This window comes from Ctenopharyngodon idella, chromosome 18 (assembly GCF_019924925.1).
Source record: "Ctenopharyngodon idella isolate HZGC_01 chromosome 18, HZGC01, whole genome shotgun sequence".
NCBI classification, from domain to species: Eukaryota; Metazoa; Chordata; class Actinopteri; order Cypriniformes; family Xenocyprididae; genus Ctenopharyngodon; species Ctenopharyngodon idella.
In genome coordinates this window covers 24,215,202-24,236,361 of record NC_067237.1, presented here as the reverse complement: position 1 = coordinate 24,236,361, position 21,160 = coordinate 24,215,202, and the positions used below count along the sequence as shown (strand labels likewise).

Here is a 21,160-nt window from a genome sequence, read left to right as displayed (position 1 = left end):
AGATGGATGGACAGACAGACGGATGGATGGATGGATGGACGGACAGATGGATGGATGGATGGATGGATGGAAGGATGGACGGACGGATGGAAGGATGGACGAATGAATTGACTGATGAACAGATGATTGGATGGATATTTTTCAATTATTCTGCTAATGCTAAAAAAACAGCCAAATGGCGTTTTCCCATGACATTTCTCTTTCAAAACAAGTTTTGTGGAAGCCCTTTTTCCCTAATATTTTGAAATCAAATGTTACAGGGTTGAAAGTCACTGGATAAATGCCCGATGACATCCTCAACTAGCGAACATAATTGCACCACTCTTGTGCCACATTTTTGTGCTTTGTGCCAAGAACAATATGTTTTCTGCAAAAAATGTTCACAGATGTTTCCTATAACAGAAAAGCACTGACAAAAGACTGTAAGAGAAACCACTGGCCAAAAAATGTCTGAACAATATCACTCCTTAAAATGTGATGTCAAAAAGGTTCTTAGAATATATATTATATAATATTGGGGGAAAATCACAGTATAAAGGGTTGAACAGAAAGTGAGAGCAAGACATTAGAGTGAAATCATGATGTTTTAATGTCAATACACAGCAAAAAAATAATTCAATTAAAATGTAACTGTAAAATTGGTTATTATGCAGATGAAACACGTCAGATAATCTATCTAATAAATTACTAATAAAAAGCAAATCATAAAGACACCTATAGCAGTTTGAAGGTTTCAACTAGAATTGCCATTGAAGTTTCACTGTCACATTCTGTTCAACCTGCTATGCTGTGATATTTCCTCCTTTTAATAATAATGTATCACCTTTCTGACATCACAATCCAAGTGAAATTACTGTCCAAGTATTTTGTCCACGTGGTTTCTCTAACAGTTTTTTTTTCTCAATACTTTTCTGTTATGTGAAAAAAAAAAAAAAAATCAGTGATAATTTTTTTGCAGAAAACGCTCTTGGCATTCTATCATCGCATCTGTGACGAATTCCTTATATTTCTCTACTGTAAGTTGCTTTGAATAAAATAATCTGCTAAATGCATAATTGTGAATATAAATTGTACTTCAACTTGAGCTCTGTTAACTTAGCTACAGCTCCTGTACAGTACCTAAAGACATTATCACATGCCGATAAAGCACTGGAACAATCATAGTTCCGACAATAAAAGATCTCTTGCTGAGTGTGAGAGTCAGAGGTTCTCTCAGAAGCGTATGTTGGACTAATGAGGGATGCTGTGAGCAAAGAGTGACTCACAGATGCCTCAGACGTGGGTCAGACACCTTGACCTTGCCAATATCTGTTCGAACACAATATTTCTTATATAATTGCATCTGATTTTACCTCTTCTTTCTCACTTTGTCAATTGCTGTGAGACCAAGGGGTCAAGGTTTGGCCTTTCAAATCGTGTACTTCTGGGGGTCTATACATGATTGGTTGTATCTTTTTTCTAAGAGATGAATCATCTGCTCTGGATAGTGGCTCCTGAAGAGCCCATCATTAAAACCAACATTGTAAGATGTTTGAAAGAAAGGCCTACTTACCTCTCCTGCAGACTGTGCAGTCTCTCATCTTACTAAAGCATACATCTGCATCACTAATAGACATGGACTTTTATGTCTGCCTGCAGAGAATACATCTAGAACAGAAGAAAGATTAGATAACAAGGAGAGAGGTCATAACCATGTAGACAATACATTCAGATCACTCCTGGTGTGGTGCTCAGTTCATTAGTTTATCAATGTCGAGAGGTAAGACACCTGAAGAGCTGATAGGACTTTTGTAGTATAACATATTTATCCTTAATGTTCAGAACCTGGGCATCTCATTATAACAGCTCTTTGAACGTTGTGGGAATGCTGCTTGAAAGCATTCATAAGAAAGGATCGTCAGTTATGTGACTCTGATAAAGAACAGCTCATTAGGATTGTTGTTAAGGAGCTGATTGTATTGACACTTTAATGTGGTGTGTCTTAAAACCATAACTATTAGTCTCTACCTCACGACAATCTTTAGCGCTTACTCTCTATCTTCTCATAATACCAAATAATCATCTCAGCGATGATTTATGAACTTTTCAGTGTTCTACTTCTCTGATGATTCATTGTTACAAATAAAACCACCTTCAAAGTATTTTTGCACACACATACATGTACCATCATTTAAAAATAAATTAAGAAAAAAGTAATGGGGAGTTCCATATTTACAGCATTCGCAAGTACGTTTAGAAAATTGGAGAAGTTACTTTCAAACTGCAGCAATCAAGCTACAAGCTCCTCATAATTTAAAGTAGTTTTACATTCAACTACACTTTTGAAATATATAGTCTTTACACTACAAGCTACTAACACAAAGTAGCTAACATTTACATTCAGTTTTTTGCAATCAGAGCATTGCAGAGCATATTTAGCTGGGACACAAAAATGATCATCTCAATTAGGCAAATCAATTTTCAAATGTAAAATGTAACGCAGTCGTCACTGCTTCAAGAGAACTCTTCTTCATTTAAAGGGATAGTTCACCCCAAAATGAAAACTCTGTCATCATTTACTCACCCTCATGTCATTCCAAACCTGTAAGACTTTCATTCATGTTCGGAACACAAATGGAGATATTTTTAAGGAAATCTGAGAGATTTTTGTCACTTTATTGACAGTCCATGCAACTATCACTTTGATGCTTCAAAAAGTTCATGAAGAGATTGTAAAACAATAATCCATGTGAATCGAGCGATTTAGTCCAAATTCTCTGAAGAGACATGATTGATTTATATGATGAACAGATTGAATTTAGTGTTTTATTCACATATATCCACGGACATAAACAGAAGCTCAGCCGAAACTGCTTGACACATGAGAACAAACCTCATTGGTTCTTGCGGACCTCAAACGTGCTGCGTAAGAATGAACCTCATTGGTTCTCGCACGTCAAGAAAACATGCTGAGCTTCTGTTTACCATATCTGATGTGTGAGTTAATGAATGTTTATATGTAAATAAAAGCCTAAATTCAATCTGTTCATCATATAAAGTGATTGTGTCTCTTCACAAAACTTGGACTAAACCGCTCAATTCATATGGTTTAGTTTTACAATCTCTTTATAAACATTTTGAAGCATCAAAGTGGTAGTTGTGTAGACTGTCAATGGAGAAAGAGAAATGATCAGAAAAAGATCTTCATTTGTGTTCCAAAGTTAAACGAAAGTCTTACAGGTTTGGAACAACATGAGGGTGAGTAAATGATGACAGAATTTTCATTTTTGGGTGAACTAACCCTTTAAAGGTGCAGCGTGTACATTTTAGCGGGATCTAGCGGTGAGGTTGCGAACTGCAAACAACAGCGCTCACAAAGCAAAATAGAGAAGCTATGGTGGCCGTCTGGCTGACACAAGACAAAGATGTCATCGTCTGAGACAGCAGAGAGTATGTTAGCCAGTCAAGCAATGAGGTTTCTTCTTACTTCTAATAAAGAACGTTCTCTGCTTCTAATAAACCAGACGACTACTACTACTACTTCTTCTTCATGCGTATTCAACGTAGTGATGATGTAAGCTTCCTCTAAAAACACGAAGGATTTAGAAGAAGAACAACATAGTGACGAAACACACTCTTTAGAGTGTTTGTCCGTTTAGGGCTGCTGTAGAAACATGCCGGCGCATAATGGCGACTTAACATGTAAGGGGACCCGCGGTGTATGTACATAGAAATGGCTCATTCTAAGGTAATAAAAACATAACGGTTCATTATGTAAGGTCTTTATACACCACTGAAAACATAGTTATGTATATTATATTGAATTTCTGTCAATTTATACATTGCACCTTTAAATGAATTGTCCAAACTGACCAATAAAATGAATCATTCTTTCCAGTATCAAGAAAGCACAGACATTTTAGTCGAGCTGTGTCAGGTCACTCAACGTGTACAATATAAAATGACAAATGACGATGTATTGTTTGCTAGACATCAGTGTTGGGTGTAACGCGTTACTAAGTAACTAATAAATAAATTACTTATCCACTGAAAAAGTAAAGTAAGGGATTACTGTTCATTTTTAGGTAATTTAATTACAGTTACTTATAATGTACTTGCGTTACATACTGTAAATTAGTTCAACAGTTCTGTTTAAATCAATATTGAATTTAAAATCTAAATTTGTCGTCTAAAGGTAAAAGTGAACACTGCCTCTTTAAAATCGTTAGCTGTAGTGCAGTTGCGCGTGACCAGTCGACTGCGTAGTCGCTGTCTGAAGATGTCGGCAGAAGCGAGTGGCTGGTTTGCAGAATGGAAATATTCCAATTACTTCACTTTTTTTGACACAGGTAGGCAAGAACATTAAGGTAAAATGTAAGCTATGTCTAAGGTTGAAAAAACTGCGCGCGCTCTCTGAGAGACGGTCTTCAGTCAGTGCGCTCTCAGCCAAAGCGCACACACATAGCCGCCTCTCGCGAGTGTTACATTTTCGCGGTTTATTACAAATAAACGTTCAAATACACACACAGTTATGTCAAAATGCCGTCTTGGCGTATATTCGCGTTGGTTATGTGAATGTGAACAGTATGTGTAACAGCATATTGTCTCCGTCTATTAGGTCTTAGTGACAGCAACCTTTAAAACATGCTACTGTCTACTATTGGCTGTCTGTATTATAAATGATAATCAAACAACAAAAGAAAAGCTTTAATAAGGATTAATCTATATTTCATTTATACAGTTATGACTATGCAGAGTTATTTTATATTTGATTATTCAATTTCTGTGGTATTTTTACTTACTAGTATTAGACCTACCTGGAAAAAAATATATAGCATTGTTTTATTTGTATTTTTATATATTTTTTACCGTGGTATCGAGTATTGTGCACTTTTGGTGGTATCGGTACCGACTACTAGATTTTTGGTATAGTGACATCCCTATTTGTTACTAAAAAAAATTAAGTATTATAAAGTAAATAAAAGTATTATAGTATATGTTTTAATAAAGTTCAAATGTTTTAAAAAGCTATAAAAGGCTAAACTATTCCATGTTTGACTAAATTATTAAAAGAGTTTCTATTGTCTATATCTGGTCAAGGTTTATAGGGATTTTAAGAAGTAATTAGTAAGTTACTTATTGAGTAATTAAATTACTTTTCAGACAGAGTAATTAGAAAAGTATTTTAAATACAACATTGATGATGTAATTAGTAATTGATTACTTTTTTGAAGTAACTTACCCAACACTGGTAGACATGCAATTAGCTGGAAAGCTTGTTGCTGACAAGCTACTGCGTTTTCAGTGCAGCTGGCCAACCGTCACGCTGCTGATAAATGTGGTTACGTTTGTTGCATTGCTACTTTTAGTTAGTTACTTCCCAACACTGTGTGATAATTTAACTTTTATCTAGAGATCTACAAGCCACTCTGATCTTCAAACATACTCATCCCTATTCTTTCTTTGCCTTTCTGCACACTGTCAGATGTGTTGTGCTCCTGTGGAGAAAAGGGAAGTTAATAAAGAAAATGAGAGGAATAGTTCAAGTATCTGATTACTGAAAATAAACAAAGTTCACTGACCCTATCACTAAACTTCCTGCCGAGAAGGATTAGAGAATGAGTGTGTACATAAAATGGAAGTGCAAGAAAGGCTGGATTATGATCTTTTGTTGTTGTTGTTTTTATTGTTAAACAGGCTGAAACAACATTTGAAGAGCATTTACATGGGCTTAGATATGATTATTCATCTCCACTATTGCTGTCAGCCCTAAAATGAAAAACACTGATGAAATAAAGTGGTGCCAAAGCATTTTCAGAGATGAGCTCAGCCAAGGCCATGGGAGGTTGTCGAAGATCTGACACTTGATGTGTATTGGGGATGCCAAAGTGGACAGCTTTGGGTACTTCAGGTACAGCAACGTCACGACACATGATTGAAAAGCCATTCAGAAAATTCAAAACCGACTCGAGAATACACAGCATCTGAAATTGCATTCATTGACTTTATCTGCATTGCCAGCTGTCACACTAAAGGCTGTGCCATTTTACAGCATTCAAACAACTAAAAAGAAAAAAAATAACCCTAACAAGCACCGTCAGATACTAAAAGCATGAATTATGACCACCTATAGATAATCTGACCTTCATAAACATGAACTTGATTACATATGCCACTTGATTAGAATCATCACTGTCTGTTACATGCCGTGCTAAATTGCATTCTTGCACTACAGGGGAGCTTCGTTTTCATATTTCTTTATTGATTGGTTTATTTTGCACAGACAGACTCTATTTTCATTCTTTGTCTCCTTTCCAAAGGAGATCTATGGGTCAGAACTACGATAAATGGTGAATACGTTAACTGAATGTTAAATGAGATTTAAAAGCACTGCTACAAGGAAAAACTTGTCAGGTTCTTTGTAATTGCCCCTAAAGAGGAGACCTCTCTGGATCATTATTTTCTAACCCCTTTTATTCTGTTTTATTGGACATGCTTAACTACAGATAAATCAAGTTCAGTATATTTTATCAGCATGTAAATTCAGTTAAAAATTAATTGTTGAATTAATCATTTTAGAATGCAATAAAGATTTCATGCTCATATGGGTTACCCTTGAGACTTCAGTTGGTGAAAATAGAAAATTGTAAAGGGTTAATTCACCCCAAAATGAAAATTTTGTCATTTATTACTCACCCTCATGTCGTTTCACACCCGTATGACCTTCGTTCATCTTCGGAACACAAATTGAGATATTTTTGATAAAATCCGATGGCTCAGTGAGGCCTCCATTGCCAGCAAGATAATTAACACTTTCAAATGCCCAGAAAGGATATATTTAAAACAGTTCATGTGAATCACGAAGTGATGAGAATACTTTTTGTGCGGCAAAAAAGAAAAAACAAAATAGCGACTTTATTCAGCAATATCTAGTGATGGCCGATTTCAAAACACTGCTTCATGAAGCTTTGAAGCTTTACGAATCTTTTGTTTCGAATCTGTGGTTCGGAGCGTGTATCAAACTGCCAAAGTCACGTGAACTATTGAAATTTCAAAACACTTATGACGTAACGAAGCCTCATTTACTGAAATCACGTGACTTTGGCAGTTTGATACGTGCTCCGAACCACTGATTTGAAACAAAAGATTCGTAAAGCTTCGAAGCTTCATGAAGCAGTGTTTTGGAACGACATGAGGGTGAGTAATTAATGACAGAATTTTCATTTTTTGGGTGAACTAACCCTTTAACCCTCAAGAATGCGTGATTATAGAGTATACTACTTATGTATACTAACTTTGGATTATAAACAATAAAGCCTTATTGTACATTCATGAAAATGGAGAAGAGTTTTAAACCATGAATGAAGAGAAATCAAGGACGAGTTCTTGTCTTCTGACCTCCCTACCTCGGCAAGTCAGGAATATGCTAAATAACTCAATTCCTACAGGAACTGTGCACCATTATGCAAAAATGGAACATTTACGAACCCAACTCCACAATTTGTGATGTATTATATCCATTAAAATACCAAATGGATTTTAACTATTCAATACTATTCAACAAAACCTTTTCATTAAATATCATTTATAATGACCATGAAAACTGAAAGGTAAAATTGTGCTTGGCTCCTTTAACACAAGTTAAAGAAACATTTTATTCCCTAAACCTCATTTTTATGACTCAGTTTGTGAAACAAATGCCTCTCTTTCTTTCTCCACACAGCTTCACCAACAAGTGATATCTTGTATGCTCAATTGATGACAAAATAAAAGCACAGAGCCATAAAATTAAATGAGATGTGAAGATGACACAGATAAATGTTATTCTCACTCTTTTTTTTTTTTCACAATGAAGATTAATCCACAGGTACAGGCATCCAACGGTCCTTTCAAAGAGCAGGCGGAATAGCCTTGATACTTAAGGCAAGAAAGCTTCACTTTATTCAGATAATTACAGCTTGGGTTTAACGTGTGTGCTGTAAAAGCATGTTGCTTCTGGAATGGCTGCATGAGCAGTACTTTTATAAATCAAGAAGGCTTGACAAAACCACCATAATAATGGCCAAAGAGTGGGGGAAATGAGAAACAATTCACCTTGAACAACCTTCAGTCTGTGAATGTAAATATTGATGTGAATTTGTTTGTAGGCACTCTGTAGTGTGGAACGGAACATTATTACAACACTGATATGTGCTTTCCGTTCTTTTGTGTATAAAAAGCACTAATTTCAAATTTTTCAAAGGCCTGAAGTTTGCCCAAACTGATTTTTTATATGTTCATGCTTTCCATGCTTATTTTCCATGCAACGAAAGTGGATTGAGATTTTTCCACTGCCAAGTTCTAAAAAACACAAAGCACCGCAAAAGGCAAGATAGTCCGTTAACATGACTCAAATTTTGGTCTTAAGCTTAAAGGATTAGTTCACGTTCAAATGAAAATTACCCCAAGCTTTACTCACCCTCAAGCCATCGTTGGTGTATATGACTTTCTTCTTTCTGATGAACACAATCGGAGATATATTAATAAATATCCTGACGCATCCAAGCTTTATAATGGCAGTGAGCGGGATCAACGAGTATGAGCTGAAGAAAGTGCCTCCATCCACATCCATCCATCATAAACATACTCTACACGGCTCCGGGGGGTTAATAAAGGCCTTCTGAAGTGAAACGATGCATTTGTGTAAAAAAATATCCATATTTAATAAGTAATGAAGTAAAATATCTAGCTTCCGCCAGACCACCTTCTGTATTCAAATTACGGAAAAAACGGAACTGGTGTCATGTCAGTTAAGTTTTTTCCCGTAAGTTGAATACGGAAGGCGGTCTGGCGGAAGATAGGTATTTTAATTCATAACTTGTTAAATATTTTTTTTTTACACAAATGCATCACTTCGCTTCAGAAGGCCTTTATTAACCCCCCCCCCGAGCCGTAAGGAATATGTTATGATGGATAGATGTGGATGGAGACATTTTCTTCAGCTTATACTCGTTGATCCTGCTCACTGCCATTATAAAGCTCGGATATGTCTGGATATTTATTAATATTTCTCCAACTGTGTTCATCAGAAAGAAGAAAGTCATATACACCTAGGATGGCTTGAGGGTGAGTAAAGCTTGGGCTAATTTTCATTTAAAAGTGAACTAATCATTTAAAGTATAGTTTTAGAAGACTTGGAATGGGGCTTTTATTTTGCTTTTATGAAGCGTAACAGTAGAAAAACACCACTTTAGTTGTATGAAAGAAAGCAGTCTGGATGTTCTTCTAAATAAATATTTTCTTTAGTATTTCACTGAACAAAGAAAAACACAGTGCTTGAATGACATGAGGGTTAATAAATGGCCTAATTTTCATTTTTGATTGAACTTTCCCTTTGAATATTTGTTCTCACACACATAAAATTAAAACATGCCACCAATATAAACATTGTGTCAAACGGTTACGCCAAAGGGAAAAATAAACAAATCTTATAAAAACTGCTATGCAAAGTTCCCACAATGCAGAACGTGTGTTGCATCACAGTATACAAACTACGACAGAGTTCTCTTGCACTTTGAATGTCCTTCTGGACTCTTTATTTCCCATGCATAGTTTGGACAAGTGTGTAGTGGAACTTTTTGTAGATGAAATTAAAAAAAAAAAAAAAAAAAAAAAAAAAAAAAATCAAAACAAACCCAAAGAAAAAGGTTGACATTCATTCTTTTTCCATCAACATTTTTAATTATTCACAAAGTATTTTAATTACCTTTCACTTGCGTTAGAATGTTCTAAATTCACGAGTAAGTCCTTCGGGGATAGGTTTGGACAAGAAAAAGTGCTGTAAAAACATAAATACATACAAAAAAGCTTCTAAAACTAAAACATTCAGCATTTTTGTACAACACAGTGCAATAGAAAAGGGATCTGGAAAGGTCAAAGGTTTTCAGCACTGGTCTTTTGGACTTGTGACAGTCGCTAAATGATAAAACAATGGAATTGTAAACGCCCCTGTATGTGTTCAAACCACAACAGCAGAGAGAAATTTAAACTTTTCTCATTTGCACGCAGTTTTGCATGTTCCTGTTCTTACCGCAGAGATGACTGAGGTTTTCTTCTTGTAACACAGGAAATGGGAAAACACCACTTGTAACATACACAAAGTCCACTTAGTGGGGGAGAGTGACGAGCATTGTGGACATAAGTGACCCGTTGTATCAGACATAGTGACGAGAGTCTTTGTTAAGGCTTTGCCAAGGTAGCCTGCACAGGAGGATAGATTGCATGACGCTGTTTTTTTTTCAACATACACGCACATGTAGGAGCATAAAACGTCAATGAGTCATCATTGAGAATGCAAAATTGAAAGAGAAACAGCGCAATTGAGAGAAGGACAAGAGTGACGCTGCGTTGCCAGTTTAAGAAAGAAGCAATACGAGCAATGAGTCAGTTTTGAATTCTCTTGCTTTCAGTGGCCTTCAACATTATTCAACAGTGAGTGTGCAAGACATTGATATGAATCTTTTCTATGCTATACTTCATTTCAAGGTTAAAAGAAAAAGAAAAAAAGACCAAACAAACATGCTTTTCTTTGCATGTCCACAACAGTTTGTGTAGAGTACAGATGGCACTTTTTCAGCAGGTCAAAAGGGTTTTGGATTTGAAGCAGTGAAGGTTTTGTGTTAGGGACAAAGACAAGGTGAGCTGGTGACTAGAGACAGAACAAACATCTTACGCTGTTCGAAATCCAAACCCTAAAACCCTACGACAGTCCTTAGATCCGAAATGCACATCCATCTGATGGAAAATGTCTGTCTGGGAGCCATGACCAAATACTGAGACAGTATAGTGTGTGCCGTCTTCTCCCGTACTAGACAAACACTTACAGAATTACTTCCCAAGTCCCATTGATCAATGCAAAAAAAGTCAAATATGACACATTTCCATATGCAAGAACCAAGAAAATACATCACACTGAAGACTGAAATGGTTCCTTTTGACAGTATTAAAACAAAAAGTATTTCTTTAAAAAGAAACTAGGTAGTATTTAACTTGCATGAAATGCGTGAGGACTCAAATGATAAATAGTTTCTTCACATTTTTCTTTCATCTTGAACTGGTAACCAGGTGACACCAATTTCAACTGGCTTACTCAGTTGTATACTCAATTTTTTTTGAGTCAGTGTATTGACAAAAATCTGCAGACTGGATTCTATAAAGACCTCCACTAGGGGTCAGAGTTTACCTCAAATTAGCAATTTAGAACAAAAAACAAAAATGGCTCAGACAAACAATCTTACAAATATACAACGCCATCATTGATTAGAAGGAACATAAAAATATAGGAGTGATTAAACAACATTTTCAAAGCTAATTAAAGGGTTACGTTCCATCAGCAGATTTCTAAACTCAGAGGTGAAATGAGAAGTCTGCAGGGATGTGGGAATAGGTCAGGGGGCACATTCTGTGTGCAGGTAGTCTCATCTCTTAGTGTGATAAAAACTTGACCCAAAACATGTAATAAGTTACCATAGTAACAACACCAGATAACATGGTCGACATGGAGACCTCTGCATCTGGCTAGTAACAGTCCCGTTATCATGCTCTGTCCAGATCAGGTCGGGTAGTGCCATGATTGGCACTTCTATGCATGAGAGGAATGGCAGAATTGACTAGGTAAAGGGCTCACTTGACATGTTCGGCACTGTGAGAGGAACAGTAGTATTTTTTGTGTGCAATGAAAGTGGAAAGGCTGCTGAATTTGATGTTACACAGCCGGCAGTAGCGTGTGTTCCCATTCTGCAGGGGTGAGGCGAGGGGTGTTTTAGGCATGGGTGGAGTTGTGTGGGCGTGGCTTATAGCAAGGACCGCCTTTTCAGGGAGGAGTGCGGGCAATGGGGTGTGGCCTAGCTGCCCAACTTCTCTTAGCGCTTCAGGCACAGGTGATACAGTTACTCCTGTAGGGGAGAGGGCAGGGGGTGCGGTTTTTGGAGAGCCAGACCCCACAGACTGGGGTTCTAGTGGACTTCCATTAAGTACAGGTGAGGAAGGAGAGGTTGCTTCCAACTTGATGCTCCGGCCATTCACACTGTCCTTACGGGGCCGAGGGCTTGGTTTAGGAGGGGTGAGAGGAGCTCCTTCCCGAGGGCTAAGGCTAGGACTGGGACTGACTCCAGCGGACTGCGTCTCAAGATGTTGCTGTAGTGTGAGCACCAGACCATGAGTCGTTTTAAAATGCTCCATCAGATCACAGGTTAGCAGTTTGTTGGGAGGGCAGTAGGGACACACTACTGGGGAGGTGCTTGGGGTCTTTGCTCCCTGCACATGTGGAGGGGTGGATTCAGAGCCAAGCAAGGTGGATGGATGCGCAACCGCTGCAGTTTTACCTGTCTGAAGCCCTTTGGCCTCAGGGTGCAGGTCCACAGCTCGGTTCTTCGGTGAGGTGGAAGCGGGTCTCTTTAGCCGGTTAAGCTGCTCCATAGTGTGTGGTTGCAGGGTAGTTGCCGGACAGTAGTAGGTCTTGTGGGCCAGGTAGTTCTCTATGCTGTTGAAGCTAATGCTGCAGGCGGTGCACTTGTGGTAGTCAGCAAGGGGCAGAGCGGGAATGCTGCCCCCACTCTGGCTTTCTCTGAGTCGGGGTCTTTTACTCAAGTCAATGGGTCCGTCGCCTTCAGGACTTGAGCTTTGTGTTGGGGTGGACACTTGGGGCAATGGAGGAATGGAAGGGCCCTCTTGTTTCACCCCCAGACTTGCTGCTGTCGGCAAAGCAGTGGCATTAGCCAAAGCCTCGGTTTGAGCCATGTGGATCTCATACATCTTCTTGCGCTTGCGTGTGCGGATAGGTTGGGGAAGGAAGGCGGTCTTGCCAGAATGGGGTCGCTGGTTGGAGGGATCATGTCTCGAGGCGCAGTAGAATCGCTTGTGGACAATGTAGTTATCGTGACGACTGAAGCGGATATTGCAGGCCTGGCAGAAGGTGCGAGTGGGATCGTCGTCTGTGTCGTCGGCGGAGCCACTAGGACTTTGGCTACCCTCGCTGGCCTGCCCACCCCCAGGTCCCTCTCCCTCTGAGGACGACGAGCAGGTGACATCTTTCATCCCTGGATCCTCACTTTTCACCTCCACTAACTTGGGCTCAGAGGCTGTGCCTCCTGTTGCAGGGTCGGGGTAGCTAGGAGAGGCCGAAGCCGCACGACTGACCGGTCTGGCCTGGGGTGAAGCAGCGTGGGCAGCAGGAGGAGCAGCTGCAGTGACCGCTCCTTCCTTCATCAGGCCTGCTGCCTCTCCTTGCTGATGCCTGCTTGAGCAGTAAAGCCTCTTGTGGACGTAGAAGTTGTTGATGTTGTTGAAGGTAATGTCACATTCAAAGCAAGTGGCTCCCTTCTGAACGCTGGCAGGAGAGCCTGGTGGATAGAAGCTCTGCTGTCCGGCTGCTGGCCCTTGTCCCTGTTTAAGCCTACTGTGTACCATTTCAGACATCTTAGCCAGAATCTCAGACGCTTGTGGCATTATGGCAGCCTCAGAATTGAACATGTACTGCGGTAAGAACATCGTCCCTCCAGATAGAACCGAACCCCCTGTTCCAGGGTGTGCGGGACTGGAACCTGGTGTGGGACTGGTCGGCTCTGTCTTAACCGCCACCACCGTGGGGCTCTTAGGTGAAGTAGACTGAGATGAGCTTTCCTCCACAGCATTTCCTTGAGGACTGCCCACCTGTTCTTCTTCCTTTGTATCATTTTCATAGTCTGAACGTGGCTCCTCTTTGATGATGAGTTGGTTGAGGGGGCTGCAGCCTTGAGAGGCAGAGCTGCCATTGGCTCCTGGGCTGGAAGAGTCGGGACGTGGGACGCAGGCATCAAGCTCCCTCTCTTGCGGGTCTTGGAGCTCAGAGGAAGTAGGACTGCTCTGGCGAGGCGTGGGGCTCCTCTCAGCTGGAACCCTCACTTCCAGGTGAGTGTGGACATGCTGCTGGAGTAGGGCAGGTGTGTCAGCAGAGTAGCCACACACTTGACATTTCAGAACAATGCCAGAGTCCCCTGGACTCAAGCCTGTCACAAAGAAAATATGACAGATATTCAGATACAGGAAGAATCATTTAAGTCTTATGATTACTTGAATACTTATATTACAACATATATTTTACATAATTACAATGTTTTATTATTCAATTAATAGTTTTTTAATTACTAATATGCAGCATTAAGACTAAGTCTGTATTGGATTTGTTTGTGATCTGCAGAGTTCAGACATTAGTGCTGTTACCTCCAGCCAGTGGTAGTTTAGGTGAGTACACCTCACTGTGAGAGCCAGGCTGGCAAACCATGTGACTGGTGACCAGGTGGCTGTACAGGATGTCTCGCGTTGTGGAGATGAAACCACAGCCATGACACAAACCATTCTGCGAGTCTGTGTGAACCTTCAAGTGCCGCTCACAGTTTGCCTTAGTAGTGAATGCTGACAGGCAAATCAAACACACAAATGGACGCTCTCCTGGAGAAACATTAACAGCCACATACACAATTACTTACAAATCAGGCATAAATGGCACTTTACTAAAACATTATTAATACTCAAGCAAGCATGCCAATTTCAAAAAGAAAAAATAACTGTCAGGAAAGTGTCTCACCGCTGTGTGTTCTCATGTGGATCTCCAGAGAGCTGGCACTGGGACAGCTTTTGTTGCACTGCGGGAAGGGACACAACCTCTCGTTAGGGTAGGAATCTTTAGGCTTGTCCTGTGGAGGAGAGGCAGCAGTCTGCTGCTTCTGTCGGCTTGCGCAGTAGTACATAAGATGGGCCTGAAGATTCCTCTCACTTCTGTACCAGATCCCACAGTCTTTGCAAGGGAAAATGTCTTCTGCACACACAAACACACACAAAATATGACAGTTAACAAAAGGAAACAACTGATTATCCTTTCAAGATATAAATAGTTTATCACAGAGAATGTTTAGAGAAGAACATTCATTCCTGATGTTGCATATTTTGTGTGTATATTATAAAGGACAAAACATGGATTATAGATATAAAAACTTTAATTAATTAAAAAAATGCACACTTAATAGCAACACCAATATTTTTCTGATAATGCTTTTATCCCATTTATTCTGCAAGCCCACTTTTAACTGATATACTTAATGCATTTAACCATACATGAGATGTTCAATGTTTAGTAATGCACCCACTGCATATATAACCAACAACACAAACACAATACACACAAATTTCTAAATCAGAATTAGTCCGTCATCTCCACGGCAACGGGCACGTCGAGTTTGTGATGTGCGCAAAAGTGTGTGCACATAATCGGGCTGATCTGGTGTCAGGGCACATGTTGAACAGGCTATATTTGATAACGACCGTCACATCCAATTATCCGTCTACTTGCAGCCCTGCTAATGCAGCGGGAAGCGCAAAGTTGGGCTGATCATGTTTTACCCTTTAGCCTTATTTACAGTGATTCATGCCTTCATCATGGCATGTCCATGTCCACTCCCACTCCTCATGCAGTTTAGCTGATGTAGCAGAGAGGGCAGTACCAGCCAATGAACTCCTCCGCTGTCGGAACTGACACAACACTGCCACCTACTGGCAATGGGAATAAATGACAAGCAACTTAAAGGTGAAGTCTTGTCATTTTTCCATGTTAAAATACGTTGCAATTGTGAACTTGTATAAAAATAATCATTATTTTTAGAGTTTTGTTTGATGGCTGAACTAATGTCTTCTCCATTGTCAATTCATTTGGAAACATGCAGAAACTTCAAACAAATATGTGTTTGTCTCATTCCCAAATTAAATGCACAATGACTTAATTACCATTTAAGTAACATACAAAACTGCACAAGCCAGTGATGATATAAGATTGTATAAAATGTATTCACTAATTTTCAAATTATATTTCTTAAAAATTTTATTATATACACAAAAGTTCAAAAGGTTGGGTTTGTAAGATTTTTAAAATTGTAAAAAAGTCTCTTATGTTCACCAAGTCTGCATTTATCTGATCAAAAATACAGTAGAAATTGAAATATTATTTCAATTTAAAATAACTGTTTTCTTTTCAATTTTAGTTAAGTTCTAACACTTAATATTTTTGTAGAAACCTTGTCAGGATTATTCTATGACTAGAAAGTTCACAAAATAACAGCATTTATTTGAAATAGTAAAGACTTTTACATTTTTGTTACAAAATATTTCACTCTTTTGTTAAATTTAATACATCCTTGCTGAATAAAAGTGTTAATTTATTAAAAAAAAAAAAAAAAAAAAACGAACAAAAAACTTTTGAGTAGCGGGGTATTTTACATATACTGTGCAACTGAATGATTACCATATTCATATACCACGGCATTTACTTGGTATATTTCGAAAATATTGATCAATGTACATAATCAATGTACATACCCATAAAACAGTATTAAAAGAATATTGCTATGTTATAGTGTCTAAAAACAGTAACATCATGGTACTTTCTGGTTTAATCTATTGTGCCTTATGCGTCATGATTTACGCACATATGCAAAAACACGGCCCACCATCCCTCATCACAGATATAAACACACTCATAAAAACGCAAGAAGCTGTGAAGACATGTTGTGTTTATCAGCAAGCAATGACTCACTATTAACGACAGCAGTTGCTAAGATGGCAGCCATGCCAGCCTGTTGTGGGAGGAGCTGGATCTCAGAATGCAGAGCGGCGGGATACGCAGGCTCCTCCTTCACTCGCACCCCGTGGGTCTGAGTTGCTGCCGATTGTTCCGCTGTGGAGCAGGACAGCGTTGCCAGAAGTGCATCTCCACTGGACAGCTCCTGTGTCAGCTTACAGAATAACGCTCCTCCTAGAAAACAAACCGTCACTGTTAGACTCTCCATCTAATACTGTAGTGAATGTGAGAGGTGTATGTGTTTTTGTGTCATACCCTGACTGTAGATGGTGCAGTTTGACTCGGTGAGGCTTGAGGTCACAGGAATTCTTCTGAGCCAGCAGTCTGCCTCCTCACACTTCAGAGACATTACAGGGCTCTAAACACAAGAAGGGAAAGAGAAACAAGGTCAGCCTGCAATTTTAAAAGAACAGAGATAAAGGTAGAGCAGGCCTCAGTGGGACACTTACAGTAGATCTAACGGAGAGGTTATTGTTCCTTTATTTCTAAAATAGACAATAACTATTGCCTTTAAAATCTACAATAACCCTTATTGGCTGACCACTACTAATTTCTCTGCTCTGTTCCTATATTTTCCAGCTGACTATTCACTACAAAACTTGCTTTTGAATTGCAGTTTCCAACAGAAAACCACCTGTTTATCTGTGAGAGACACAGTGACTTTTTTTCAGCTCAAGAAATGGTTTTATGTTATGTTCAAAGAAATACAAAAAGCACATGCACACTTAATCCCTTCTTCCTGATAGTGTGCCATTAAAATTCAGCATCCTGCATACCTCTTTTAACTTTTAATATCATACAAGCAGACCTACACTTCAAGACCAATAAATAGCTTTTTAATAATTTAACTTCTGACCACAGACATTAAAAGTGTTAAAAAAAAAAAAAAAACATCCTACCATAGCGGACTGGGCTCAGGGATGCCCTGAGTGAGAAAAAAAGGGGGGGAAAAACACCCAGGAAATTCACAATGGCAGTTGGAAAGGGGATATCATGCGGGTATATACAGGATCCATTTCAACTGAACATTTTCGGTAAACTAAACAGAGTATGCAAAGGTGGAAGTGTGTATAGGCAGCTGGCAAATATCCTAATAGACACACCTGGACCCTCCCACACAATCTTTTCACTGTTCAGCAGAAGAATTTGTTAATAGGTTTAATGGGAAATAAACCCTTCTCAGCATCAGATTTAAAGGTTTAGTTCACTTTCAAATGAAAACCTTTACTCAGCCTCAAGCCAGGTGTATATGACTTTCTTCTTTCTGATGAACACAATCTGAGAAATATTAATAAATATCCTGACGCATCCGAGCTTTATAATGGCACTAAGCGTTACCAAATGAGTATGAGCTAAAGAAAGTGTCTCCATCCACATCCATTCATCATAAACATACTCCACACGGCTCCGGGGGGTTAACAAAGGTCTTCTGAAGCGAAGCGATGTGTTTGTGTAAAAGAAATATCCATATTTAACAAGTTATGAAGTAAAATATCTAGCTTCCGCCAGACCGCCTTCTGTATTCAAGTTACGAAGAAAGTGTAAACTGGCGTCGCGTCAGTTAAACTTTTTCCGTAAGCTGAATGGGGAAGGCGTAGGACGTAGCGTAAGCTTTCTGAACTGAGAGATTTACACTTTCTTCGTAAGTAGCATACGGAAGGCGGTCTGGCGGAAGCTACATATTTTACTTCATAACTGGTTAAATATGGATATTTTTTTACACAAACGCATCGATTCACTTCAGAAGGCCTTCATTAACCCCCTGGAGCCATGTGGAATATGTTTATGATAGATGGATGGATGTGTATGGATCCTCAGCTCATACTCGTTTGGTAATGCTTACTGCCATTATAAAGCTTGGATGCGTCAAGATATTAATTAATATTTCTCAGATTGTGTTCATCAGAAAGAAGAAAGTCATATACACCTAGGATGGCTTGAGGGTGAGTAAAGTTTGGGCAAATTTTCATTTGAAAATGAACTAATCCTTTAATAGAAATTCTCAGTCACAATGATCAGCAGAACGTCTATCCCAATTCAGCCACAATAAAGGCATTATATGGTGCTTAAAATAGGCTGTACATGAACTGAAAGGTTGATTTTCAGGTGGAAATTCACAAAATTGCATGTCTCATTTTAGAGCAAATTATTTGAGTGTGACTGGTCCATTCCACTAGGTGGCAGCATTTCTGCAGGCCAAGTTCATTAATAACCACATTTAAGAAAAGATTCCCACTCCTTTATTCACTCGGCTACACTAAGTTAAAGACATGCCCTTGGGGAGACTAGTATATCCCGGACATGCTACCAAATCAACTTTAAAGACAGGAGAAAATGAAAAGACATTAGTTCAACTGTGTAAAGGAGGATAAAAGCCACCAGTCGAGAGGATGAGGGGAAGAGATGGGCCGCAGAGGAGGACAGCTGAAGGGTTTCTTTCTAATTCTGTCTGTTCTTGCCTGAAGATACAGTCCGTATTGTATTTCATGGGGAACTAGTGCTGATAAGGAGATAGGGCTCCTTTTGTTTTAATTTGAAACCCAATGCTGGAGCCGTCTGTGGCATAAGTGCTGCGTGCTTCTGCTAATTTGTTTCAGACTCATTTAACACGACTCGACTTTAAGCTTCACAAAAGGAGAGGGCAGCCTGGTCAGCCCTCGCCTTTGACAAAACACTTCCAGACAAACGCGCTCTCTAATTAAACACACACACATATTGACACACAGACAGATCTGCACACGCAGATGCACACGGGGAGTAAGTGAAGATGTAAATGGTTATGACCCGTTGTGAATAGCTAACAGGAACTGGTTCAAAGCGATCAAGACAAACACAGAAGGTCCTTATTTTTACTTGGCTAAATAAAGGAGATCGGTAAGTGACGAGATGACCAGACACATCACTTGGGCAAAGACTAAGTGGCAAGATATTTGGAAGAATGTTTGTAACCAAGCAGATCTCACCCCCCATTGACTACCATAATAAGGAAAAAAATACTATGATAGTCAATGGGGGGGCGAGATCTGCTTGGTTACAAACATTCTTCCAAAAATCTTCCTTTGTGTACAGCAGAACAAAGAAATGAACCCCTGTAGTCACATGGACTATTTTAACAATGTCTTTACTACCTTTCTGGGCCTTAAAATTTGTTATGACGTTGCTATGTATAGGGATGTCAGAAGCTCTAAGATTTCATCAAAAATATCTTAATTTGTGTTCCGAAGATGAACGAAGGTCTTACGGTTTGGGACGACATGAGGGTGAGTAATTAATGACAGAAATTTCATTTTTGGGTGAGCTAACCCTTTAAAGACTAAATGTTAAAGGTAATAAATAAGGCTCCACTTTGAAAGTTGACACACTCTTGTTGTAACAGGCCTAAAAATGCAGGTGACACATTTGAGTCACGCCACCCGTGTTAATGTGGGTGCTGAAAGACAGTGTGGTGAAAGACAGAAAGTACACTATTATAAAGCAGGACCGCCCATACCTGTCAACACTTCCGTTTTTCTAGGGAGTCTCCCCTGTATTTCACACCCATCTCCCCTCACATTTGTTATTTCTCCTGGGAAACTCCCATGATTTGCATGTCCCAAACCTTGTTATATGAATAAATAATCATATCAATATATTATTCCAAGGTTGTCCAGTTGCCAGATCTTGTATGAAACGCATCCTAATCACACAATCGACATATCATACAAATTTCAACCCATTTGTAACCTCAACCTGGCAACCTATAACCCAGTTGCGCTGTTGCCTGCGCAGACATTAGACGCGGGAAGTTGAATCAAGCATCACTGGTAGAAATGGAAGGCGAAGGTGGTGCTCCGGTGAAAAAACAAAAAACAAAATATAGGCTTACACGTAAAGGATAATGTACATCCAGCCAGTTGTTATCGCAGAATAAACCCCATCAGGGTGATCAGGATTTTTGCATAAGCCTGAAGGGGTTTATTCTGCATTAACAACCGGCTAGATGTACAGTATCTAATTATTTGTGGCTACTTGCCACAAATAATTAGACATGAAATATTGATCTGAGCCAAAATATTTTATTAGCTCTTAAAACGCAAAACTTCCACGGAAAGAGCAGTTGCTAGCAAGCGGCAAGTTCATAAAAAACAAAAAAACGGACATTTAAGAGATACGGTACAGTCATACCACATATTACACGGCATTTCACAACATAAATGATTATGGGGATAAGAGATGTTGATCTGAGATGAAACCGATTTAAAATCGTACCCGTTTGTTATCTTAAAATCCATTAAAGTGAACAAAACAACAGTTGCAAAATGGCAGCAGCTGCGTTTGTACGAAACAGACCGCGAATCCGTGATACCGGATGACATAATTAAATAACTGTACACAAATATTGATTTGACTGCATTTTAATATTTTATTAGCACACCAAACGCAAAACTTCTACAATGAAATAACGTTCCTAGTAAGCGTATAGCGCTGCAGACTTCAGTTACCCGGATGAGCCTTGTGTTATCTGTTTTTAGCGGTTGTTATCGGGGAATAACAAAC

General features: G+C 39.2%; 1 protein-coding gene across 2 annotated transcripts in view; it reads right to left on the bottom strand.

The window, feature by feature from the left end:
• Positions 1 to 9,605: 9,605 nt before the first annotated feature.
• The window catches only part of zfpm1 (zinc finger protein, FOG family member 1), a 91,360-nt gene continuing 79,805 nt past the window's right edge, over positions 9,606 to 21,160 (bottom strand). For both annotated transcript variants that reach the window (XM_051869497.1, XM_051869498.1), the window contains 5 exons: positions 16,880 to 16,982; positions 16,580 to 16,798; positions 14,582 to 14,812; positions 14,218 to 14,445; positions 9,606 to 14,003 (listed from right to left, as the gene is read on the bottom strand). In XM_051869497.1, coding sequence (XP_051725457.1) covers positions 11,641 to 14,003; positions 14,218 to 14,445; positions 14,582 to 14,812; positions 16,580 to 16,798; positions 16,880 to 16,982 — 3,144 coding nt within the window. In that variant the 3' untranslated portion in view covers positions 9,606 to 11,640. The remainder of the gene's footprint in view (positions 14,004 to 14,217; positions 14,446 to 14,581; positions 14,813 to 16,579; positions 16,799 to 16,879; positions 16,983 to 21,160) is intronic.